This window comes from Antennarius striatus, chromosome 9, assembly GCF_040054535.1.
Source record: "Antennarius striatus isolate MH-2024 chromosome 9, ASM4005453v1, whole genome shotgun sequence".
Taxonomy (NCBI): Eukaryota; Metazoa; Chordata; class Actinopteri; order Lophiiformes; family Antennariidae; genus Antennarius; species Antennarius striatus.
The window spans coordinates 21032171-21058952 of record NC_090784.1 but is presented as its reverse complement, the minus strand read 5'-3'; the positions used below and the strand labels follow the sequence as shown (position 1 = coordinate 21058952).

The 26782-nt window shown below is 42.2% G+C and overlaps 1 protein-coding gene across 3 annotated transcripts; it reads left to right on the top strand.

Annotated features, from left to right (window-relative positions):
* lmna (lamin A) lies at positions 1-26770 on the top strand. 3 transcript variants are annotated; one of them, XM_068324426.1, is made up of 13 exons: positions 1-371; positions 4545-4933; positions 19725-19881; positions 20489-20614; positions 21244-21414; positions 21595-21720; positions 21869-22089; positions 22750-23056; positions 23162-23269; positions 23494-23613; positions 23712-23771; positions 23869-24042; positions 24535-26770. In XM_068324426.1, the coding sequence occupies exons 2-13, from the start codon at positions 4590-4592 to the stop codon at positions 24568-24570; spliced, it is 1950 nt and encodes a 649-aa protein (XP_068180527.1). In that variant the 5' UTR covers positions 1-371; positions 4545-4589; the 3' UTR covers positions 24571-26770. The 3 variants fall into 3 exon arrangements, with proteins under 3 accessions (XP_068180527.1, XP_068180528.1, XP_068180526.1); XM_068324427.1 differs by lacking the exon at positions 1-371 and adding an exon at positions 381-2654; XM_068324425.1 differs by lacking the exon at positions 1-371 and adding an exon at positions 2685-3095.
* Positions 26771-26782: the final 12 nt, after the last annotated feature.

Genomic DNA, 26782 nt, shown 5'->3' with positions numbered 1-26782 from the left:
AGATAGATAGATAGATAGATAGATAGATAGATAGATAGATAGATAGATAGATAGATAGATAGATAGATAGATAGATAGATAGATAGATAGATATAGATAGATGTAGTACCACTGCTGACCGCCAGGTGGCGCCTCCACGCTGCAGCGTAATTAGCAGAGATTGGTGGCCTCGTCACGTGCGCTGATTTGCAGGTGGCTCGCGGCCCAGAGGAGTTTGACCTCAGCGGTGTGTTCAGGGAGACCCCGGCCCGGCGGACACTATCATGGTTCAGCGGACGGCCGACATTCTGAAAGGTCAACATCGAGCAGGACGGAGGACGTACCGCTTTAAACGTCTGCTAACAAGCTCCGTTTATCCCACAGGAGAGACGGTGAGGCGTTCGGGCCGTGTTCAGTCTGTGACGCAGTTTTAACTCTCTTGAAGCGGGTGGGCTTGTTGTTGTTGTTGTTGTGGGTCCGGGCTTTGATCGACTCCAGCGGGCTGTGTCGGTAAACTCTGCCGGGATATGTCGCCCACTACTTTTCGTTCTGTGTTTCCGCCTGTGGAGGGCGCTGTGATCGTGTGTCCGTCTTGCCTGGTGAGTGGCCGGTGAACAGGACGGAAGACAGGGGGCGCCAGAGAGGCGCAGTGTGGGAGCTGTGACGTCATTCATGAGCGCAGGGATGGACGTTACACTCATTTGTTTAATTTTACTATTTCAGAGGGAAATATTGCACTTTTTGGCGTCTATACTGATGCTAAATCCAGTCATTAATAATAAAAAAAAACAGCAAAGTAACAACTAATGGCGGCGGATTAAACAAACAACCCAGCGGTATTTTAAATCTGCTCAAACTACAGCATTAAAGTCAAGCATAAACCTAATTCGTAATATTAGTAAAACTATGAGCAAACGTGTTGTAAAGTTGCCTAAATCAACTTGTTCGTGAGTTTCTATCACTGATGTGAACAAGCGAAGTTCAATCAAATCAAACTTTATTTACACAGCAGCTCAGTTCAGAGTGACAAGAAAACTGAGAATCTGATAGTAAACAGCACAAGTTAGTAAAAACAAAAAGTGGATTATAAAACTACATGCAGTATAGATGAGACACTGACAGAACAGATGTGACTCCAGAAGTTGGGATCTTCACCAGTGAAACAAAAATGAGACATTCAGACCTGCGGCAATGGAGGATTATTCTGCCTGCTACTGTCCCATCTACAGTTTCCCCTGTTTCCCCCCAGGACAGTGACTTCCTTATATTGTTGATTGAAGTAGTGATCTTCCCAACATTAAACTTACTGGATTGTAAATAAATGCAAAAGTGCACGGACATTACAGTATATCAAATTAATATTAAAAATGGGTGCAGATGAGGTATAAAGCGAGCTGGATGCATGCGCCAGGTGCGTATTCAAATGAAAGACGAATGGGGAAATTTGACACATTAATCAAACAAGTCAGCTTTTTCTTGCAGTGTGTAAACTGTAAATGTGAGATTAACACAGCAAGGAAATGGAGGAAAGGTGAAAATAACAAGAGCTTATACTTCAGTAAATATGTGACCTGTTTTGAAACCGGAATTCATTTTTTCTTGATGAAAAACACTACAAAAATTCATAATTCAAATGTCAAAGATGTTTTTTGTCTTTGAATTTCACCGCCTTCCCCCTCGAGAGCAAGAAGTCAGTAGCTCCTAATGCTGAAATGAGGATTGCACAATGGGTACGCCTAGTTCCCCCCCCCCCATGGAATTTCATGTTATTTAATATTGTGTTGTCTGCTGTTGCATCACTCCTTCATGCCTCTTCCTGTTTTTAAACCTGATCGTCTGTCTGGGATTAGGGGTCTAATTGTGAAATGGTTGCTTACTTTTAATTCGCCTCATTTCACCATTTAACATGCTCGTAGAAGAAGTAATGTGATATCATCATTTTTTGTGTTCTTGAAAGTGAGGACAATCTGCTGTTTAAAAGCTTTCGTAGATAAAAGTCGGCCCTGTTATCCAAGTATTCTGAGTCTGACTTCCTTTGCTGAAAGAGAGCTGAAATGTGTGGGAGCTGAACAAGTTGGCTGTCTGTAATTGGGATGTGTGACTCAGACAGTGACGGCTGCTTTCCACTGGAAGGCCAGGCTGAAGCCAGGATACTCCCTTAGCCACCGGTTCTGCCCCATGCCCAAAAACAGAGATGCTGTCTTGCCTCTTGTTTAACCACCACAGACACACACACACGCAGACATGAGTTGAGGAGATACACACATGTGCTTTAAATGTCTTTTTCCTCTTCATCAGAACTCGATTGGACCTGTGTTACATTAACTCCACCCCGAGGAAATAAATATAAGGCTCAAGTCAGCTTGGTCCAGAGTGTCAGACCTTCAGAATTAGAATATGTCTTGGGGGAATGACTTTGTGTTTCACTGCAAATATGATGGAAAAGATCTTTGGACTTATTTCTCTTTGGATATAGTGGGAAAACTTTCTGAATTTCTAATTTTCTGGAATGGATAACATCAGGACATCACTATGCTGAGTGATTTTATCACCTTCTGTTTGTTAACTCGTTGCACGATTGTGAGATTTCACTTCATTAATCTCTTCATTCTTCCGGGGCAAAGAGGATTATTTTTTTGTTGCTGCTGAAGAAAAGACTTCTTCATAGCACCAGGGTGAGATCTGCACATTCACACCCCTTCACCCACCTGGGAGCTGTCCGGTATCATCGGTGTCGCCGCCTTTTATTGACAGACCACTTGCACCAGCCGCTGAGGTCAGCGTGTCTGCAAGAGCTCTGCCTGAGTGAAATGAGAAAGGAAAAGATAGAGCCCAGCGTAGGGAGCGATAAGACTCAGCAGCTGCTCTGTTTATGTGTGTGTGTCCACACACACACACACAAACACACACTGTCTAGCCTGACTCCTCCTGGATGCCCGCCCCACCCTCCCCTCGCTCGCGCTCCCGCCCCCTCTCTCCCTCTCCAGCGGTAGGTACATGTTCAATGAACGACAGCTAGGGTAGCAGTTCAGGGCACGAGCCAAAGGCGCGCACACCCACTAGCAGAGAGCAGGACTGCATTATTCGACGGATTCTCTTCTCTACGCTGCTCTGGGGTAGGGCACACACACACTCAAAGCCGCTCTCACACACACATACACAAACAGCAGAGAAACCTCTAGAGAAGTCCTGAATACTCACTTTCAGTGCACTCAGCAGGCTGCAGTCGAGAGCTCCTCAGACAGCTGAGGAAAGGTTCACAGAGTTCTGTCGAATTTTTGCCTTGACGCACACAACCAGACAGAGCAGCTGTTGTGCAAATAATGCGGTCACACCATTCTTGTTTGACTCGTTTGGTCAGCACAGTAATTTATCAATTAAATCCAGTCTGGGAGTTGTGTCGGAACAACTTTCTTGTAACTTTTAAAAGTTGTAGGTCATTTTGCTGCCTGCTGGCATTGAAGAGCTGGGTATCAGGCAGCACCTGTTAATCCTCAACGTGTTTTGGGAGCTTAAATGGATGCTTCATTTATTCAAAACTTAGTCCAGAGTGTACTTATGTGATTCTGTGGGTCTGCTCATGTGCTCGCATGTGTCTGCCATCCACTCACATGGGCCTGCGTGTCCTTGCATGCACTCTTTGGTAATGGGTGGTGAGGAAATGGATGGCAAAGTTTGATGCATCCGCCCACTGCTGAACCAAATTGGCGTAGGCGTTCCCACCATTCGTAGGAAATTTGACGAGCAGCAGTTTAGACACGCCTGTTTGGTCACAGAAAAAAAAACAGTTCATTCCACATTTGGACATTAATTAGACGAATTTTACTTACAAATTACCGGTACATACAAATTCTGCTTATTATCCTCAGTGATGCAAGCAATAAACAGAGCTTCATTTCCCCATTGGGTGTGATCCAAACAGACTCAAAGTAGGCGCATGTTCATATCTGGGCATCCTGCAGAATGTGTTTGTATTATTAGTCAACAATTTGGTCTTATGATCCGCGGGTAAAAGTAAATATGGGTGAGATGATGGCTGCAGAATACTGAACAGTGAGCAATCACAAGCTTTTTTTGTCATTTGCCTCCAAAACACTCCATGGAAAGCAGAGAAGCAGGGGAATGTTTATTTTAGTGTCGCTAGATGAGGCTGCATATTTGAAAAGTAATTATAAGTAATTATGTTTAGTCGCTGGTGGTGGGGGCTGGTGTTTGTGAGGAATATGTTTACTCAGGAGTAAACTGCAAAATTTGGCTTAACAGCTCCAGTATCACTTTAATGGGATGAGAGGAAAGAGCAGCCAAGGACATTGGGTGACATTGTGTTACTCTGCAGTGTCCTGTGAATGAGCTTCAACTTCCATACTTTGGAAGAAGTATTGTAGCATATAAAAAAGAATTATGAGCAAGTTATGCAAGACTGGAACACTTTGCGAGGATCAGTCCATCAAAGTTGAATGTCTGATTCAGCCCATGATTTGGTGCATTGAGTTACTATGGAGCGCAGCCCGGTCATTGTGGTTTTCATTAACTCTTTTTATTCCTCTTCCCTTCCTTCCCCACAGCCAGTGATTCAATCCCTCCGCACATCTAACTGAGCTATTATTACCATGGAAACCCCAAGCCAGAAACGTACCAGCCGCGGTGCCACCTCTAGCATTTCCCCGGCCCGAATCACCAGGCTGCAGGAGAAGGAGGAGCTCTGCAACCTCAATGACCGGCTGGCCACTTACATCGACAAGGTGCGCTCCCTGGAGTCTGAGAATGCCGGATTGCGACTGCGTGTCACTGAATCTGAGTCCATGGTCAACCGCGATTTGTCGGGCATGAAGGCGGCCTATGAGGCGGAGCTGGCCGACGCCCGCAAGACCCTGGACCAGGTGGCTAAGGAGCGTGCACGCCTGCAACTGGAGCTGAGCAAGATCAGGGAGGAACACAAGGAGCTCAAAGCCAGGTAGGAGGGGCATTTGTGGGCGCCTTTAATGGGAGTGGCTTAATTAGTGATGTCATAAGGTGTCCCAATTAATGGTACATTAAATTAATACATTTATCACAGAACAACATCCTGGTTTTTTAAATTTTAAATTCTTTCATTTTTGCATTTTGTACCTTGTAAAACGTGAACCTGTTTCAAAAACTTCTGACAGCAGTGATGATGAAGCCAAACCAGCAGAACATGAAGAGCTGAAAGTTGTATTTTCAGTTTGCTCAGGTGTGCCGTGCAACAGAGAGCAGGCAACACCCTCGATATGTGCCAGAAATGATGAGAGGTTAAACCTGACATTAGCATCCATGACATTAGCATCCCTGAAATTCCTGGTTATGCTCGTAATACTTGTCAGTTAACAGGAATGTGTGATCTCAACCCTGAGGGTGTGAGAAACGACATACCTGCCGACAAATGGGCTCCACCTTTAAAATACAACCGGCTCTGTTTACGTTGAATCACCATTTTAATGACAGGGTGTTTTTAATGACTATTCTGCTCAGTGAACAAACTTTTATATCTGTTAGGTTGCACTTTTGAGCAGAAAAAAATGGTGCCTTGCCTTGGGCGCAAATATCCTCAATGGAGAAACATAAAACACAGGTTGAAAAAAAAAAATCAGACCTGGTCGTTATAAAGGAACAAAAAAGAGACTGTGTTGTATCATAGATGTGTTAAATGTGATTACTCATCATGTCTAGTATCATTAATTTACAAATTCATAGGGGAAAGACATATAAAAGTCACCTAGACCTTTAGCAGAGCTGCCACTGAAGCTTGTGTCTACAGTTAAATTCCTGGCTGACCTCAGGTGTGTTGTTGTTCATTAATAACAGAAAACAGGTGTGTCATAATATCGTTTCTAAGGTACGGCCTTATTTCAAGTTGCCTTAATAGTAGGTTTAGCTGCAAGCTGGATTTGTCTTCAGCTGTCATTTCAGCCATAAGTCAATGTCTGCAAAATTATTTACTGCTCTGGGACTGAAGAGGAACATGTCAAAATCTATCAGCACCTAACATTTGACAGTTCTTTGAAAATGAGAGTGCAAAAATGTAAAAAAGAAAAAGTATTTACAACTACAGTATTTGTTTGTTGAACAACCTTTACTTTTTAGTTGGGGAGTGAAAAATATGAAGTTATAATAACTATATTTAACTAGGCCAGCCAGTGTTGACGCTCAGTGTGTGTAAGTGTGTGTGTGTATGTGTGTGTGTACACACAATAGAATCTCATGTGGCAGCCAGTTCTTTACCCCAGTTAGCATTACCGTGTGCTTTTCACTGAGTTAGCGTTAGCATTGACTTTGAACTTCAGTCTGTGTGAATGGACGTTTAACTCTGTGGATCTCTGCTGCATTTGGAAACAATACAGATGTACCAGTTGTACAGGAAATGAAACTCCTTTGTCCTCTCTAGGCGTGTGTTTGCCAGCTTTCTCTTAAGCTCATCAATCCATGGTTGGTAAATTTGCTTTTACACTAGTGGACAGAGATGGAAGGTTTTTTTGTGAGCTCCAGATAAAGGCCATATGTAATCTGTAACCAACAACAAACAAATTTTCTGCTCACGTCTACGATAAAGTTGTAATTTTCCTGCTATTTTCCTACAATTGTATTGTTTTCCAAGAAGAAGCAAATCCTTTTGTTGCATGTGTTGGAGAAGTGGCCCAGCCCAGCCTGGGCCAGCTTGATCTGCTTTAGTGTTTGATGTTTTGTTGCCATGGTGACCGAGGAGTCTTGTTGCAGCCATGTGACAGGGTGGTGACTCAGAGGATTTTCCTGGCCTGTGAAATGGGCCGACTGTGGACTCATTGTAACACAAAGTCAAGTTTATTAATACTCAGTGACGGGCTGCTTCGACCGAGCTGAGCTCTTGAGTGGCGACAGCAGCAGTGATGAAACACACACTGGACACTCATGCTTCACAACCAGTTCCATCTTTATCAATGGTTGAGCTTACTCTTTGCAGTATTGGCGAATTGATGAGTGATTGTTGGTCTGTGTGTCAGCTGTGCAACAATCCTCTTAATTTTGTTTAGCCCTAAAAGAAATATCAAATATAACAAAGGAAATAGTAATATATGAAATATATGTACCTGCATTACAGTGGACCAGACATACCTGTTCAGCTTGAAGGCATGACACTGCATCCCTTCAGAGTCTTCTCTGTAAGCGTAACTGCCTCAACAAACACCTGGTCCCTGTTCCTGAAACCTCCGGCTGTAAAGCTGCAAAGCTGACTGTTCATCCTGCAGCACTGTTGGACTTTTAAATAATTCAAAACTCTTTACTAAGGCGGGTGTTGCTACACGATGAGACAAATTTAAAATTGGCAAGTTAACGAAATAAAGCAGGTCAGGAAATTGGCAGTTCCAGGTTCATCTGACTCTTGTTTGTCGTGTTATTGTCTGTCTGGAGTTTCACCTCCAGCTGTGCCTCTGGCTCTGAAATGTAAGTCTCAGTTCAAGAACCAGCTCGTCCATGTCAGCAGCAGGATGCTTTCCACCCTCCTCCTCCTTGATTTAATAGGATTAATTTCCATTCTTCTATTATATGTAGATTTTATACAAAAAATGTGCTCATATGTGAGTTGTTGCCCTCAAATGATGTCAACATCAGAAATAGTTTTTTCTTTGTTAAAAATGACCAAGTGCTCTTTCCAGCTATTTAATATTGCTATTTATTACTGTTTGATTATGTTATTATAATACAGTTGGATTTTTTGATCAACAATAGAGAGATGAATTGTCAGTAATCAGTATTAGGCGATGTAGATGACTTTATTAATTCAGTCTAATACAGACTTGGTAAATTTTCTTTCAGTTGCATCATAAATTAAATTCCTAAAAATGTATCCTCTGTTAGGATAAGACTGAATTTGAACTCGTAGTATCCAAGCCCTTTTTTTTTTAGCATGAATATACTTTGAATCCATAAAAGAACTGATGTTCGACAGTTGGGTTTGCCTCACCTGTTGTTACAGCATTATTTAGGGTGTGGCAGCAGTTAGACAAAGCTCTCAGACATTTTTCTTTGTAGGTGTAACAGAACAATGTTTTGAAAATGGGCTGAGTGCATGGAGAAACAACATGACACAACACGTCCTGCAGAATAAAATGGAATGAGACAAGAATACAAAGCTCTGGTGGCATGCATCTTGTCTTGCAGTAATTGTGACTCGTCAAACTATTAAATAATCTCTTCCTGTGGGACATTTGTCATATCCTGTGTAAAATATGACCCATGTTTCCATGTGACAGATATCACTTGTTTGTGTTGCTTATAGTCAACTCAACCACACATCGTTCTTTTTCAGTAAAGAGTTTATTTTCTGATTCACTTCATTTCCTCATAATAGCCTTTTAGATGTAATGCTGCTTTCTGACATTTACTCAGACTATCTTAGACGAAACCGGCGTATTTTTAGTACCATTCTGTAGCCAAACAGCTGGTTCTGTCATTTATGCAACAAGGAAACTGAATTCTCACGCATTTAGCAGTGGATTGAGTGAGAGGCAGAAGCTTTAGGTTGTTTAGCCAGCCTGCGTTCTTTGAAGAAGTAGGTGAAGTGGAAAAGAGGTTGCGGAGGTGGACTTTGAAGAAGTTGTCTAATATTAGCTACCAAAGTTTCTATATTTATCCACAGGGAAACAATAAAAGTACAACATGTTAAAGCTTGTAATGCAACATGCATTAACACTATAATTAAACTTTGTTATGAGTAAGAGGAGGATTTATTGAAGCTGCTATGGGGGGTTTACTGAGATAAAATATCTCTTCCTAAAATGGAAAAAAGTGGGCCTGCACTCCATGTCCCATCAGCTTTTCAAATGCCTTCACTATTTTTTTTTCTTCTGATGGCAACAGTTCATTCTCAGTTTGTTTATTTTTTTTATTCATTTGTCATAGGTGGGTTAAAATGCCTCCAACTGTATATGTGAGTATCTGAAGTTAACTCTGCTCTCATTAACCAGAAAAAAAGAAGAAATCTGTTTTATACAACAATCAATGGATGGAAGAATAACAGAATGTCTGGGGAACTCCAGCCAGCAACCGAAGTGATGAAGACTCGGTTACTTTACTAAATTCACTATTGATTAGAATTATGATAATCATTTTCTCTGCTCCTCACAACTTTCTGCAGCCAAAGATCACATCTCCAATGGTTCAAAACTCAGAGATTCAATATTAATTAATATATACTGATTTGTTGTTGTAGCTTTGCAAAAACGAGTAAAGAATGTGTTTGAAGATAAAATACTAATATATTGTATTTTCAGAACTTGATCTAAGTGGATGTGATGCCGTTCAAACCATTATTGAAACATTTAGGTTTCTTATCTGGATCTGGTGTGGAATTACTAACTTTAAACTGTTTTTTTAAAGACTGGTGTAGTCAGTGGGATGAAACCTGGCCAGTTTCTTATTTTTAAAAAAATTAAACCATCCATTTTTAAAATTCTCTTCTGACCCTTTAATCCGTAATTGCCTGAATTACTGACTCACAGTAGAAAACATCCCCTGGCTGTATTTTCTGTCAGCTTCAATAATAACTGCACAGAAAGACCACAGACGCAGGTAGACCTAATCAAATTAACCACAACGTCTCTCCACGGACGAACGCTTCTTAGCTGGGCGCTTCCTTCATTAATGCTGTTAATTATGATTGTGTTTTTCCTGCCATTCTTCCATTGTCATTGCTAGTCTTTCAGCTTCCAATATCGAGCAGGAATGAAGCAAGCTCTCACATTAGCTCTTCATTACACCAGTATTTTTTAGATTACAAAAACATGCAGCGACTCACCATCCACCACTAGCGGCAGTTTCTCCATGCTGCTGTTGATCTTTTCTCACGCCGTTTGATCTTCTTTTCTCTTCTTCTGGCCGCCTCAGGGGGGTAACCCTCCGTTCCCCTACGATGAGCTCAGCTTGTATTATGTGACGGCAGACAATTGTCTGTCACATTCCTACCGGGGTAGATAAGGACGCAGAACAGGGCCCGTGTTCTGGAGTGTTATCCAGCAGTGATGTAAAATATACCACACAAAATGTCATTGAAGGTATTCCTCCACATTGAGTCATGCGTTTTAAAAGCATAAAGTAGAATCTTTCCTAGAGCTTTGTACATGACGAAGATGAATAATATAGACATGAATTATATTTAAGGACAGGAGCTGAAAAACTTCTGCTCGGTCACAAATACTGAAAGTGAGAGTGATGCGAATACTAATAGAGTAACGGCCATGTTTTTCCCTCATTGCGACAAGTAAGAAGGCCTAAATGGGTCATTTATATTCATATATAGATTATGGTTGCAGCTAATGACTACTTTCATGATTTATTTCTCTAATTATTGTATTTTCATTGATAATGACCTCAGATTAGATTAATACCTGAAACTCAGTCAGTGAGAACTGAGGAAGTGTCCTGGAAAAGACGTAAAATAATGCGGGTCGGTGCTGTACAGCCTGGTGAGAGCATGACTGCCTGGTCTGGTTACTATTTGTTCTCTTAGCCCCTAACAGAATACTTTGCGATGGAAAACACATGTGGCAGGCCCGTAAATGTGCTGCAGGACTGCTATATAGGTTTACTGGAGTAGAAGTAATGAGAGAGTTGGTCTTGGACTCGTTGCAGAGTGAAGGTTTTGGCAGTCTCTTGGATTTTATGTGCATGTTTATAGAATTAGTTTCCATAGGACCTTCAGCGCCAGCCAAGCTTCGATGAGTCACCCGCACATGGACGGGGTAAATCAGTTTAAGATGGAGCGACTCCACACTGCCTCTTTCTCTCTGTCTTCTTTCTTCTCTCTCTCTCTTCCTTCCTTGGTTAGTTATGTAAGATGTATTCTGATTCCAGATCTGTAAAACCTCAATGACTGAAATAAAATATTGAATTTGGATGTTTGGAGCAGTGTTGCATAATAACCTTAAAAAGGTTCTGAGTTTGTAAAGGAACTCTTTCAACTGGTGGGTGTGTCAGGATGTCAGATGTGTGTGTTTATTTGGTCCTCTTTTGTTCCACTTTGGTAAAATGACTAGAGGTTGCAGATTTTGAAATGTTTAATTTTGAGCATTTGTATTTTATGTACTGCCATTCTCTAAAAGAACCGACATTCTCCCACTCCCTTGCGCATCAGCAACAATTTGGAACATAGTTTTCCTGTTTTTTTGCCAGATGGGTGGGGCTTGCCAATGAGAACACAGCACAGTGTGCTAGTGTTTAAACAATGACAGGAAAGTCATTTTCAGTCCTTTATAGCTCATCTGTGTGAACCGTCTAGATGCAAAACCCACCTTTTTGTTCTGGATGCACTGCTTGTGCACATTTCTCTTGTTTCCTGTGTGTCTGCATTCAATGCCAGCTCACTCCAGCTTCGCGTGACAGCATCCAATCAGTTTGTCCTACAGCCGCAACTTGTGGTTCTTCTAATCCATTTTTCCTTGCGGGCTATCATGAGCTGAGGAATACAACAATTGCACCACCCTCTTTTTAGACCCATAGAGTTTTAATAATAACTCAACTCAGCTGGAAAAGATGTTTCTCATTAGTGCAAATTGAGACCCTGTTCCAATCAGGATGATTTGTGAGAGTACAGTTTAGCTACACTAGGAATAATCGTCTAGACGTCATTTGTACAAGTACAGTAGGTGGCTTCAGGTCTGCTCAGGGTTTTATTTTTTTAAGAGGTGTGTGAAAGTTGCAGTCGGAGGAGGAACTCTTTGGACCTGCGTTCATATGAACTCTTGTTGTAGCAACACATAAATGGGAAAGGGCAATGACTGAATCCTGACGCTGGGCTTAATCATGGTAGATAATCTAATTCAATACCAGTGAAATGTATCTTAAGATAATCAAGCGACCAACCCCTGACTTGCTCTCTCATGAATCATCAACCACTCATGCAGGGAGGAGCGAGAGAGTTTTGAAGTTCTTTGTTCACTCTTCGGCTATATTTGCCGAACGTAATTTTCAACCGTAAATATTACAAGAATGAACGGGACAAAGAAACTTCTGTTTTTTTCCGTTTGTAGGGTTTTCAGGGCAGGTTTAACAAAGCCACGAGTTTGCAATGAGAGAACATTGTCTCCCCCTCTCCGTCTCCTTCTCCTCCTCCTGTGTCGTCAGTAGTGAACTCCCAGAAATCTATCAGGCACAGATGACATTTGCTCTGTGTTAGAACTGAGAACACTAGAAACTCTGTTCCCATCAGCCACATGTGGATATATGCGGGTGGCCTCTGGGAAAGGCTGCGTTGTTGTTGGATTCCGGTGGCTATTGCACACACACACATGAACACACAATCCCTTTTTCTGTGTTCTTCTCTGTAGAGACACAAGAAGCAGTCATGTGTCGGCCTGTAATATTTATTTTACTGCATATTCTCCTGTCAGAATTGCACAGGCTGAAAAGCAGAAGTTTCTTGATCGAACAAGCCCCAGTGGTTTTTGTCTTCTTTCATCCAGGTTGACATGATTACACATTCACATGCCAGTACAAGCTTTTAATAAAATATTAGTGATTTATAAAAGTCTCCACACTTTCCAGCTTGTGAAGCTTTAATGCTTTTCTTTTTTTAAATTTTTTTTTTTATTTCTCTGCACCTATAACAAAGTGTGCTGTTGCAGAGATGCTGAGATTTTGTTTTCCATCATTAGCTTACATCCTGTAAGGTACTTTACTGTAATGGCCAATTAACATTGCATTATATTCCTCCAGCATTTTTCCCTGCTGCCAGTTTTATTTTTGTTACTGTGTATTTGTTTACTAAAAGCTCATTCACCTGTTTTCCTTTTTATCACATTTTCCCTCCATTCATCTCCTCCTGTGCGACTAAACTAAATGTTGTGAGGATGCAAAGGAGAATGGTCTGCTGTAAGGGGAGGAAGGAGAATTTTGGGAGAACCCCCTTTTTTTTCAGTGTTTTAAGTGGTGAGTCATCGGGGAAACCCCACCCACATGTGCTTGCACACGCTCGCCATACGGCTTGCGTGTGTGTTTATTCAGAAACATACCATATGGATTGAAGAACGCGGGTTCAGCGTGTCTGAGGCGTTCTTTGAATAGTGGCACAGGAAATGAATGAGGTGATGGATTGTTTACCATAGCAGTCCTTCACAAAGAGCAACTGGCACACACACACACACACACACACACACACACACTGGCTGGGAAAAACCTCAAGGGTGAAATGGGATGCACCCCTGGTTCCTCCACAGCTTTAGCAGATGTGCCCATGCGCTAAGCTTTGAACCCCAGACTGCTGCAGGGGAGCTGCTCTGTGGTGAACAACACAAAGGTGCATCTGTACTGGGCAGCTCCCAGTTGTCCATGTCTGCTCGTAGGTATCAAAGCCTCCTGCAGCTGCTTTGTGTTCCATTCAACCGCCTTAAAATGTGTTTTGATGATCTGATGATGAGTAGCCATGCAAATTTTATTTATTCAAGGATTAAATCATTAATTTCTTAGATTTACACCACTCATAATGTTACTGAGATGAATTTGCGTACATTAATAATATTTAAAAATCAACTGGGACATTTCTTTCCTGAAATAGTGCCCTCTTTACTTGAGGTGAGGTCCACGAATCATCCAGTGTAATGAGATGAAAAAATGAAATTAAATTACGAATCAAGCAAATTAACCGTTCACCCCAATTAAAATAGACGGACGGTAGAAGTCTCAGTAGTAGTCATCTCAAAGCCTGAGCAAAAAAAATAAAAATCTAAAACTATTTCCATGTAGGATGAAAAGCGAAAAATAGGTTTAACTGGATCCAGTACATCTCAGATTATTTTTTTGTCTCTTAAATTAAATCTGCATCTGTTTTTAAAATTTCTAAATTTGAATGTCAGATTGAGTGTTTTCTTTTTCAGTACTCCGTGGCAATTATCTACTTGGATTGAGTGTTTCCTGGTTCTCGTAGAGCTGAGTTTTGCTTACTGTATGTGGATACAGTAAAATTGGCGACCTTGTAGAAATTACAGGTTGTACACCCTGTTTTTACATTTGCACAAAATCTGATGAAAAAATTTTACCTTTTTAAAAAAAAAATCTCATTGCATCCACAGCATGGTAGAAATAGCGTACTAGCAGGCCTGGCGCTGAGGCCTTGGTTACCACAGCAACGGCATAGCAAAAAATTCGGGGTGGTGGGGGGGTGTAGTGGGCTGTTTTTTTCTCTCTTTCACTCCACGAGGTGGGGTTCGTTTCTCGTTACTGCGGCGCACAAAGATAGCTGTGAGTCATCCTTGAGTCTGGGAGCCGAGCCAACACATTCCTGCTCCTCCTCCTCCTCCTCCTCCTCCTCAGATTTCTCGTCTCGTTTTATTCCCCTATTCCTTTTTCTTTTTGTCTCTTTCGTTTTCACATTTCCATTTCACACTCTCCCCCACCCTCCTCTCCCCTCTCTCGCGCTGTGTCTGTCCAATAGCTCCCATTTTGTTTCTGCCTGAACATTTCTCTATTATAACAAAAATAATTTAAAAAAAGCTTCAATATGATCACTGAAGCGTCTCGTGTAAACCTTTATCATTTTTCCATTTTAGTATATTTTCCAAAAGTGGAGATTATTTTTGTGTGACAGGAAAGAAATAAGACTAGTGGTTGAGACTTAAAATATCAACAAAGCTCACTGAAATTGCACTTCTTTGTTTTTAATTCAGTCTTTCAGTTCAGAATAAAAAGTGTGCAGAGCTGCCCTTTTGGCACAAAGATCTTTCTCAGTTTACAATCTCGCAAAAAACTCTGCTGCTTTGTTTTGCCTGCAACAGATTTCCCTCGTCTGGATGAAACAGGCTGGCATTTTCGCTTTCTTTTGCTCTATTTACCTAATTTCCCAAATGTAATCTGCAATTTTCTTGCTCATCTTCTGGCACTCCATCATTTTCGGCGCTAGGTTTGTTCGTTTCATGCTGACTGTGTTGTTGTACTGTAAATATTAATAGTGCGATCCTTCAGATAGAACAGTGGAGTAACTCCACACACCTCCTGAGAGCCGACTGTGAGCGTTTGATGGAGCAGTGTGTAAACATAAAGTTGCTGGATATTTATGCTGATGCTCTTTAATTACACAACTCATACTGGTTTATATAAACAGGTAGTGCCACACACACACACACACACACACACACACACACACACACACACACACACACACACACACACACACACACACACACACACCCTGCACTGGATTATGTAAATTGTATATAAGGACATACTTTAACAGGGACATCTGCATGTTTTGTATGTGCCAGCATGTACATTTCCTAACACATCCAGAGCTGATGGGATACAAACATCTACACACACGCAGTGCACGGATCCACTTAATGTTATAGACACAGCTTTTGCAGCCAATACTCCCACACAGTGCAGAAGAGACTGAAACACGCACAAATACACCCACGTACTGTATGCACACATACTTAAGGGAAATACAAACAGACACGCTGACCAGGTTTTCCAAAATCCCTCCATTGTCTACACGTCCCTTGTGTTGTTTTAAGTCGACATCCAGGATCATCATCCTGGATATGCCAGAAGCAGAGAAAACATGTTAAAAGAGCAGTACAGACGGGTTCATCACGCCGTTCTGTGTTCCACATGTCCAGGCCCATTTCCGCAGAGAGTGGTCAGTGTTGCGTTTTATTTATTTACCCATTTGGTTTCTGTTTCCACATGATTTCATCAGTCCAGCGCAGACATTTAACCATCACCGGTGTCATTTTAGGTGGCAGCAACTTCATTTGGTTAAATATTTTGCTAAATAGATGTGGATGTTATCTATTTATGGAGGCAAAATCATTCTTAAGTAAAGCTTGCAAATTGTGTTTTTTTGAAAAAACATTTATTACGTGATTAAAAGTCTGGTCCACATTCCCCATTAATCCGTATTAAATGCAGAGATTAAAAAAATATAAGTGTGTCAGATGTGGTGAGATCAAACTATTTACATTATACTCTCTCTGTCTATTGATTCCAGAGCAGCCATGTCTGTGTTTTGGAAAAAGCCATATGCATTTTTTAATTCACTACAAACACAACCTGCTCATAGAAATGATGAAAATCTCCTGCTATGTGAAATACCACAAACTGCACACCTGTCTAACACCTCGATCACACCAAGACCCCGACCCAGCAGATGCCACAACATCAGGTGCACATCGCTGAAGCAGCCCGGGTATGCACAAAGGGCAATCAAATGGAATTAATGGGGAAAGTGATGCAAAAACTGCACCTCTCACTGAAATATTTTAACTTAAACTTGTTTGAAAACCACCAGATAAATGTGATGTTCTGTGCAAAAAAAAAGTTCTGCATGCCACGGATAGACTATTTTTAATGATGGCATGTATGGTGATTCTGCCCATAAATATTTAGCTATACTCAGAAATAAATATATATTTTTTATTTGTATCCAAATTTGGGCTTGGCAATTGCATCAAACTCACAAGACAAACCACTGCACAATTTAAAAAAAAAGAAAAGAAAAAAAAGCTGTTGTTAATGAGAGGAACATTTTAACAGACATTCACATCATCATCAGGATGGTGATAACTTTGTTGAGGTTTTATTCCTGCAGAAGCTAATTACGTTCCCATCAGCATCGGTTGTACTTTGTGTTTAATGCTAATTAGCAATTATTGAATGCTAACATGCACACTTGCTAAGCGTTGGCATGTTAGTGTTTTCATTGTGAGAATGGGGACTTTTCAGCTGTTAGCTGAAAGCGCCTCTGTGTCTGAGCGTCACCTGACAAACCTGCTAGCTTAGCTTTTAGCTCCAAGTGGCGCGTCTCTCAGGGGCCACTTGTTCTGAAGCCACAGTTGTTTGGAAATCCCATTAAATTGTTACTCTGCATGTCCTTCTGCTGTAACTAACGCTGTCTCTATCATTTATGTATATGGAGAGCATAAATAGACAACAGCGTGATGCTATGCTGATCTCATTTCTGTCCATTAATTCACTGTTAGAGCTGATCCACCGGGCCCATTAGCACTAATGAATGTCACAGCAGCTCATACGCATTCATCTGCTGACAGAGTCCAACTATTAAAGTGTTTTATTGGGGGGAAAAATGTAAAAGTCTATACAAGGAGCTGTGTTGTTTCACGTAATGTTTGTCATGTTGTAAAGGAATATGAAAATGTATGTGTGTCCGCGCCACTAATGCGTTTTCACTTTACAACACAGTAAAAAAGAATGAAAACTTATTTTTTTCATAGCTGTGTCTCTCCCTCATTACAGAGCTGTCCTGTTTGGTTGGTTCGGCTTCATTATTACAGTCCACGGTGTTATTAACACTCGGCATTGTGGTTGAATTTCAAATGTGCCAAATAACAGAAGCCTTAAAAGGAGTTTTCATCACCCAGGCTTAGAGAGGGTGTCCCAGTCAGACATCTAAACTCACACTTTTTTCTCACAAAAAGATAATATTCATGCAATATTTTCCAGAAGTGACCGTGTCCTGTTTTACCCCTGTTACTTCCGCCTGTGTTCCAGGCATCTTGGCACTTATTAGTGGTTGACACGTCTCCATGGGGACCCCTGTGTCAGGGTAGACTCCAGTCCTTATTAAAGAATGCAGTGAATGTTTGTTGTCATTACTGCATGTTAGCCTGTGCTCTTGACACACTCATGTTTTTCTCTGTTTTTATGGCCAAGTGCTGATCCACCTGGGTTTTAAGAGGCACATTCCTGTGTCCCAGTGTGAGTAACAAAACAACGGCACACAAATAAAAGTTATTTTTCTGCAACGCTGTGAAACAGAGCAGCCGTGTTTGCGGTTGTTGGGCACGGTGCAGCCTTGGCGGTGGTGGTGGTGTGTACTCTCCGTTCGCCTTTCTGTTTTAGTCTTCATGACCTACCATTTATTACAAGCCTGTTAGTTTTAGCTACATGTACTTGAATAACTTGCCCCTGAACACGCCTTCAGGACCGGCTGCTAAAATTGTAGGGGGTCCAGTAAGTCAACCCTCCTTCCCTGCTGAGGTCATAGACCCCTGGTCCTTAACAGGTAACATCTATGTTTATAATAAAAACACATGAAGAAAGAGCAGCTTCATTAGAACCCTGTTCATTTAGATCCGGGTCAGCTGTCTCATGACAAAAGGCAAAGGGCCTCTTTTTTTGACCAAAAGCTCAGCAATTTGAATTTGCCCCCTGGGCATCCGGTTGGTGACCCCTTGTGTTGAACAATACCAGAAAATTGTCTTTTAACAATTATTGAAGCTTGTAAATATGAATTGGACTCTGTTTGCTCATTTAAATTTAGAATAGGTCCTGGAAAAGTCATTGCCATTAGTATTTAGGATTGTCTTTGTCTCCTCGTGTTACGTTTGTGTGTCGATGCGTATGGGCTGCCATGATTCTTATTTGATTTCAGACATTTCCTCCTCTTTTTCAACTGGAGAATGAGGACTCAGGCAGGCATTTTCCGTAATAAGCCATCCAAGTTCTCTGAGCCCTCTTCTACATCTGGAAACCATTATTGATATATTTTCCTTGGGTTTAATTCTAGACTTGATTATGGATATAAAAGACTCATTCATTCCACAGCTTTTTCAACTTTCTCTTTATTCTTAAAGCAGGCATCTCTAATGCGGTTCTGCCTTTGCACCAGTAAATTTCATCTCTTTGTCCTGCCTCTTTTCACACAGCAGATTTGCCTTTTCTGCCTCTTCTGAAGCCTCTTTTTCTGTTTATTGAATGCCGTAATAGATATTAATTATTGTGTCATAAGCTGGTAAATTACAGTTTCGCTTGAAGGGTAATGGCTCGTGAATGGACTGGATCTTTGTTGTAGATTATTCCTCTGCTGAGGAGTAACTTAATCTCAGGGAGTGTGTTTGTGTCACAGTTAAAGTGGATGTGTGGGTCGTGCTAATGCTGGGCTGTCAGTGACTGGAGGACTCTCGGGTCTGTGGGAGCGGCCTGGAAACCGTCTCCCCCAGCAGATGGCCATTATTAGCGACAATGAAGACCGGCCCACAGGGGCCAAATGGAATAACAGGCAGCCCATTTCCCTCTTGGCTGTCCACGAACCACCTATACTGGTTACAACCTCTCTCCCCCCGCCACTGTATGCATCTTATGCTGGAAATGTATTGCTTTTCCACTGCTGCGTCCAACTTTTTTTCCACCCTATCCATAGCTCTAAATTGGTTCCTGTATAGATGTTGGAGGAGGGGCGGAGCTGAAGCACATGTGTAACAAACGCTTGTTCCCCAGAGAGTTTCCATGACTCCTGTTCGGTACAGAAGGTTCTTTAAAACACACTGATGTGTTGTTCAGCTCACGTCCACTGTCAACAACTGCTCCCCGCACGCACAAATGTAGTTTGTCATCCCTGATTTTGTCTGGCACTGTTTATCAAGTTTCACTCTTCGGATTGGGATTGAGTAGTAGTAGAAGTAGTAGACTATAACTGAGCTGTGTAGCGCATTTTAGAACACAGAGATTCAGCATAAGGCACCAAAACACAAAATGATGATTAATCGTCTACCAGAAGTCTTTGGTGTGAATTTTAAAAGCAACCTGAAATGAAATAAACACAACTATCATCTGTATTCAAACTGGAGTCAAAAATGAACAGAATAACAAAAAAAAACCTGTTGTGAAATAAACACATACAAGCTGCTAATCCACACGAGGCCACAACTCACCTAAGGGAAACGTAACACGGAAAGGTGATAATGACACATAAAATAGAAGCAACAGCGAACATAACGTCCACACCTTGTCTGTCTTTACAGGAATGGTAAAAAGGAATCTGACCTGGAGTCAGCTCTGGGCAGGCTGAAGGACCTGGAAGCCCTGCTCAACTCCAAGGATGCCTCCCTCAGCACTGCTTTGGGGGAGAAGCGAACCCTGGAGGCGGAGGTGAAAGACCTCAGGGCCCAGCTGGCCAGGGTGAGAACAGAACACTGTTTGCAGTCTGATATGGGTATTGATGTCAGGCAGGGATGTTTCATGCTTCAGTTCAGTTCATTGTGACAGAATACTCAGATGTTAACAGAAAACACTCTTGTCCTGTCACCATTTACATCGGGTAAACCTCTGAAGACTTGCAGTGATATTAATAGGGGAAGAATTTTAAAGCTGCGGTCGTCACCTGGTAGAAAATCTGCCAGGAGTTGGAGTGTAAAACCACACAGACACTTTGAATTCCCTGTATGGCTTTACTTGTCTTCCTTAGTGCATGAAAGCTTCAGCGGAAATGGTAACTTTTTGTAAACCCTTCCGGCAGCTGATTATGAATGAGGACAAGGTGCAGAAGAAGAGGAGGATGGCATTCTCTGCTGTTTGTTTTATCAATGAATTTAATCGTCAGTTAGTAGATACGGTTGTGGGCTTGCTCCACCTACTGGCATCTTGAGGAACTGCATTTTAAAAAAATATTTTCTGTGTTGTTTTCTCATTCAAACAGTCATTGTAGATCACATCATGAACAGTGCTTGTTTTTTTTTTTTAAATTTGCCTCTCCATTAAATAATAATTCTCTCCTGCTTCCTCCCAGTTGGATGGTAACTTAGCCGATGCCAAGAGGCAGCTGCAGGATGAGATGCTGAGGAGAGTGGACGCTGAGAACCGCCTGCAGACCCTGAAGGAGGAACTGGAGTTCCAGAAGAACATCTACAACGAGGTTCCAACTCCTCACCTTAACACTTCTATTTTTGTTTAGCCGTCTAAGTCATCCATCCTACTTTTCATCCTTTCCACAGGATATTGATTCTCTTCCAACCACCTGCTTGTTTGATTTGCATTCCTAATGTGGCTCTCTGACAGATGCTCTCTTTTGCTTCTCACCTCTTTTATTTTAAGTTATCTTTCACCAGAAAATGAAACCCAGCATAGGTAGAAATAATCACAAATTATGAATTAACTGCGCGATTTTCTGTTTTGACTATAATGAAGTCACATTTATGTTCCGTTCCCAGCAAAGACCTGACCACAACCCACAACCGACATGTAAACACAATGATTAGGAGTTGCTTAAAGGTTAACAGAGGTAGATTTCTGTTTTGAAGCTCTGTAATCCTAAACAAATAATTACTGCATAGCGTCTGTCTAATCAGTTTGATTAAATGACCAATATTCTGCAGGTGGTCTTTTTTAAATTGCTTATTTTTGCCAGAAAGAAAATAAAGCAAACATCAATACAAATGTCCCTTTAGTTAGTTTAATTAAGGCCTAAAGACTTTAGAAAGTCAAATCAGCAAGAAATGTCAGACTTCAAGCTGATAGCCTTCCCAAACTTGTCTGTGTCTGAAGGAGCTGCGAGAGTCCAAGCGTCGGCACGAGTCTCGCGTGGTAGAGATTAACAGCGGGCAGCAGCGGGAGTTTGAGAGCAAGCTGGCCGAGGCTCTGGCTGAGCTGAGAACCCAGCACGAGGAGCAGGTCCGCCTCTACAAGGAGGAGGTGGAGAAGACCTACAGTGCTAAGGTATGTCCGGTTGAAGCAGGAAGTTCAGCTCTGACCCCCCAGTCAAAGCAGCAAGTTGTGTCAATGGAAGATGAGCTTTGCGATTAGTTGATTTCCATACATACCGATCATAGCTGTGAGATGATCAGTAGTTGTAGTCGTGAATTCAGGGCTGACTGTCGCAACACCTCCTTCCATCAGCTGGACAATGCCCGCTTCTCGGCCGACAGGAACAGCCACTTGGTGGGAGCTGCCCACGAAGAGCTGCAGCAGACCCGCATACGCCTGGAGGGCATGTCAGGCCAGCTCAGCACGCTGCAGAAACAGGTACTCATGCAGTCTGACAGTCACACCCAAACACAGCTGAATAAATTCACTCACTGAGCAGACTATGTATGTCTGAACTGTTCAAAGCAGCGAGCAGACGGCTTCATTCAGTCACCCTTTTATTTTGCATGTGTTTAATCTATATCAGCTGTCAGCCAGTGAGGCCAAGGTGCGCGAGCTGGAGGAGGCTCACTCGAGGGAGCGGGACTTAATGAGGCGGCGGCTGGACGATAAGGAGAAGGAGATGGCTGAGATGCGGGCTCGAATGCTGCAGCAGCTGGAGGAGTACCAGGAGCTGCTGGACATCAAACTGGCCCTGGACATGGAGATCAATGCTTACAGGAAGCTGCTGGAGGGAGAGGAGGAGAGGTGAGCTTGTTAAACAGCACGATTAGTTGGAAACACGGCCACTGTGAGACAAATGGTTTGTTACAGGAAGGGGAAAATCACTACAGAGACAGAATACAAGCAGTAAAGGAATTACCCTCTGCTGACTTCCCTAGTTGAGCACAGATCATCTGAAATTAACAGAATCGTAGCTTATTTTCACCGTAACCCATATTCACATATTTCAACCCTAAATGAAACATCTAGAGTTTTTTTTTCTTCCTAACTGGCCTGGACAGAACCCTGTCTGAACAAGATCGAACCCCTGAACTCAGGTTTTAAGATGATGTGTGAAACTTGAAACCAGAATAATGTAGGCTGCTTCAACAGCAGGATAAATGTTGTTTTGAAATGAAGTGCTCGACCGTCACATGTATGTGTCAGTTCAGATGACTTTGGCTCTGATTTGAAAGCTTCTCTGCTGCTGCCTTACGACCACAGCAGCAGAAACAGAAATATTTGTTCATCCGCTATTAAAACGGATCAGCCTCAGATTGAAAAGTAGTTCTCTGAAATATTTCTGTCATAACAATCAGTAGGGAGTTCTGCTTCAGGGTTGCATCAACCAATCAGAGGAGAGAGTTTGTAATTCGACTGTTTGAGTCCACGTTTACCATCTAACTCTCCTCCCTTGTTGTTCAGGCTTCGTCTGTCGCCCAGCCCTCCAACCACGAAGGTCACGGTGACGCGGGCCACCGGCTCGGGCCATGGCCACGCCAGCCGTCTGCTCCAATCCGCCACCACCGCCTCCAGCAGCCGCAACTCCTCCGGCACGGGCAGCACTAAGAAGCGCCGCCTCAACGACAACGATAGCGAGACCTCTAGCGTGGCGGGGGGCACCGTAACCAAGACTCGCATTAGTCAGCACGCCTCTGCCAGCGGGCGCATCACGGTGGATGAGGTTGACATGGAGGGCAAGTACGTCCGTCTCAGTAACAAGGCTGATGAGGTGAGCGAGGCGATTTCAGACAGTGGCTTGTTTTTTTTTTATTTAATTTGTTGGTCTTTTGCACATTTTGTTTTTGTTGTTAAATTTCCTGTCCTCCAACCGTAGGACCAGTCTCTGGGCAACTGGCAAGTGAAGAGGCAAATAGGTACCGGCAGCCCGATCATCTTCAAGTTCCCCCACAAGTTTGTCCTGAAGGCTGGAGGGACTGTTACTGTAAGTAACACGTAGCTGTCCGGTGTTTCAGTTGTCAATGTTAATGCACAAAAGTCCAGAGAAGACAACCCAGCAAACATGAGCACATAAATTTCAGACAGGTCGTCATTGAAATCCACTTGAAACATTATGTCCTGTTTCTGTATGTCAGTGGCAGCTTGAAAATTCCTACTCAAGTTCACAATATCTTCTAAACTCTCATCCATGACCTACGACCTTTGCAGATCTGGGCCGCCTCTGGTAATGGAACTCACAACCCTCCCACCGACCTGGTGTGGAAGAGCCAGAATTCCTGGGGCACCGGCGACCTCCTGCAGACCACCCTCGTCAGTGCCAACGGCGAGGTCTGACTCCACCTCTGCTTCTCTTTGAGCTCGTCTTTCTTTCTCTTTCTCTCTTACGGTAAATGACTGACTCACACTGTGACTTCATTCCTCACCAGGAAATGGCCATGAGGAAAGTGACGCGCACCCTGTTCCGAGATGATGATGATGACGACATGGTAAACTCACCAAAATGCTGCAAATTCTGCACCTAAAACAAAATGCCTGAACTGGCTGCCACTGGTCACTCACCCTGCTCTGTGTCGCCCCCTGCAGGGAGCTCACAGCACCAGCGGCGCAGACAACGAGTACAACCTGAGGAGCCGCACGGTGATCTGCGACTCCTGCGGGCAGCCGTCCGATCGCGGTTGTCACGTTGGCAGCAGCGGGGGTCTATCCGAAAGCCTCGTGGGACATTCCTTCTTCATGGGCAGCAACGAACCCCGACAGGTCAGTGTGGAGCGACATGAGCAGCAGCCTCACGTAGAACAGCGCTGTCTAAACTTTATAGAAAACATCAGAGTGATTCTCAAACAGGAGGACGTGACACCCCGACATTAAGCTCAAAGAAACCTGTAAAACCTTATTTTACAGGTCTGTAATTATTGTGTTTTGTCACGGATTCAATCTGAGGCTAATGTTTAACTGATATTCACTCATTACTGGAATCTCTCGTTTTCTACACAAACAATTGAGACTTGATAGTTCACCAGCTAAACACTATTTCATTTTCCTGTGTAATTACATTCCAATTATATAATAATAATCATTCAAAGATTATCACGGATGTAATATAAGCAGTTTGTTTTAGTGACAGTACAACAAACAGACAAACAATTTGTCTAGTAGAGTTTAAATTTGTTTGTTTATTTGTATGCATCCTTCCACTTCCCATGTTCCCCCCCACATCCTAACACTGCTCCATGTCTCTTCCTCTTCCAGAGCCGGGCCAAACCCGAAAACTGTGCCATCATGTAAAATCCAGATGGTACCTCACCTGTGGTCCACAGATGAGAGTGATTTTGTACCGCTGGATGTTTGCCTTTATATTTTTTTTACATTCTGTTGTCTTATTTTGTATTCAGGTTCATCTGCAGGTTAGATTTGCTTCAAGTGTTTTGGCAAAGGGCACAGGATTCTCTTATTTTATTGCATGTATGCTCTGCTAATGCTTGCAATGTATCCTGCTCTTCTTGGGCATGTACACACACACACACACACACACACACACACACACACACACACACACACACACACACACACACACACACACACACACACACACTCATGCTCAGCTTCATTGACCAGTGCTTGCGCTTCGATCTGAGCCGGGGTATCACATTTAATGGCCAGGCTGTCAACACTCAACACGCACAGTCAGTGAACCCCGTCACGTCTGTACGACCATCCAGACGGCAGGAGGATTCATCCTGAGGGGTTTGTTTGTCGCCCATCAAATAGATCAAATCGTTAATGAAGATGTCAATCATGTTTACAATCGAACATTATGTTCCTTGTTCGCAGCATTGTGCTGTCTTTATATTTGATGCAGAGAAAAGAGATTAACTAAGGGGTTTGTTTTCACCCTGCTGGGAAGGTTTCCAAAGAAAGTCAGAGTACTGTAAGCTCAGGATGTTCAGCTAAACTTGGCTTTAGTCACGGTGATTTAAATCATACAGTTGGGCAGCTGTGGTGCACACAGAGAAAATAATTATTTGAGATGAATATATCTTTCTTGGAATTCACAGCTCGACCCAAGAGAAACGTATTTGGTTGTGTTTTTGAACTTGCGTTTGAAAAGAAGAACTTTTGTTTGCTGGATAAAGTTGAATGTACCGTGTCAGATGTTGATGAGCGCATTTTTGGTTTCATGTGCCTTAGATTTTTTTGGGGGTTTTTTTTGTAAGAAATTCCAAAAAATGTTTTGTCGTTATAGGAAATTATAGATTTGTTTATACCTTTTGAATAGGTACCAAGCACGAGGCGTTTACTGACACAATGTCATGTAAATGGTATATTTTTGTAGGATCGGTCAAATAATGCAACCAGACCAATAGAGCTCTTGCTGCTAATTATAGAGCTTTTGGAAGTGTTTATAAAAAAACTTCTTTATGCATTAGATTGTGAAATGTGCCTTTAGAGGACAGAATAAACCAACAATCCCTCCAGACAAGCCTCCATCAGTCTCGTGACCGTCAGCTGTCTTTGTGTTGCTCCTAAGAACTGGTCGTAAATGCTTTTTTTCTCTCCCTCTCTTCTACACTTTGTGCCTTTGAATCCACAAAAGTTTTGTTGGTATCCGAGCAAGATTATGGGGTTTTGTATACTTTGTGACTTTGGCTTCATGCGCTTATTTTATTGACGGCCTCAGCAAATATGCACGGCAGGTAGATTTGTACTGTAGTCTGGCAGCTTAAGTCATTTATTCTGACGTGAAACATATAGCAAAGTATTTACGGAAAATACTTGATAGCCTCTTTTTTTTGGTGTTTTTTTCTTTTTTTTGTACTTCATAGAATTTTTTTTTCTTGCCTTAAGCAGATGTCTGATTTTGACACTGGTCCCTGAAGTGCCTGAAATAAAAAATCTATGACTATCGACAGTTAAAAAATAGCTCGCTCCAAAGATTGATGTTAGCTTTTTATAGTACAAATTTATGACAAAGCATTTATCTCATGCGGTTAAATTCATGAGACATGATTACTGTATGCAATTGTATAATATATGCAAGTAGCTCCTAAATCATCCCTCTAATAACAGATGATTTACACGGTGTAGTTCCGGCTTTTCAGAGGCCCTTCTGACAGATTATAAACCAGCACACTAGTTTTTTTATTGTTTTCTGATGAAACAAACATTTATATGCAATGTTACTTCAGGTTGATGTAGAACCAAGCCCAACACGCTTTGCGTGACAAACTGTCTGGAACGGTCTCTGTGAAGTCCTGAACCCGCCCTGTTTGTGTAGACGGAGCTCTTCAGAATCCTTTGAAGGAATTTAAAATGCTATAAAAAGGGATTTCTTTTTTGTTTTTGTGAACATTTAATGCCAAAGTTGTAAACCAAAGTTGTCATATTTCTGTCATAATGTTGTTACTATAACGCTAAGGAAAAAGCCATTCAGTCGATAAAACGTTTTTCTTTTCTAAAATCATGAATAAACTTTGTTTTTCAATTACGTTTGTCGAGT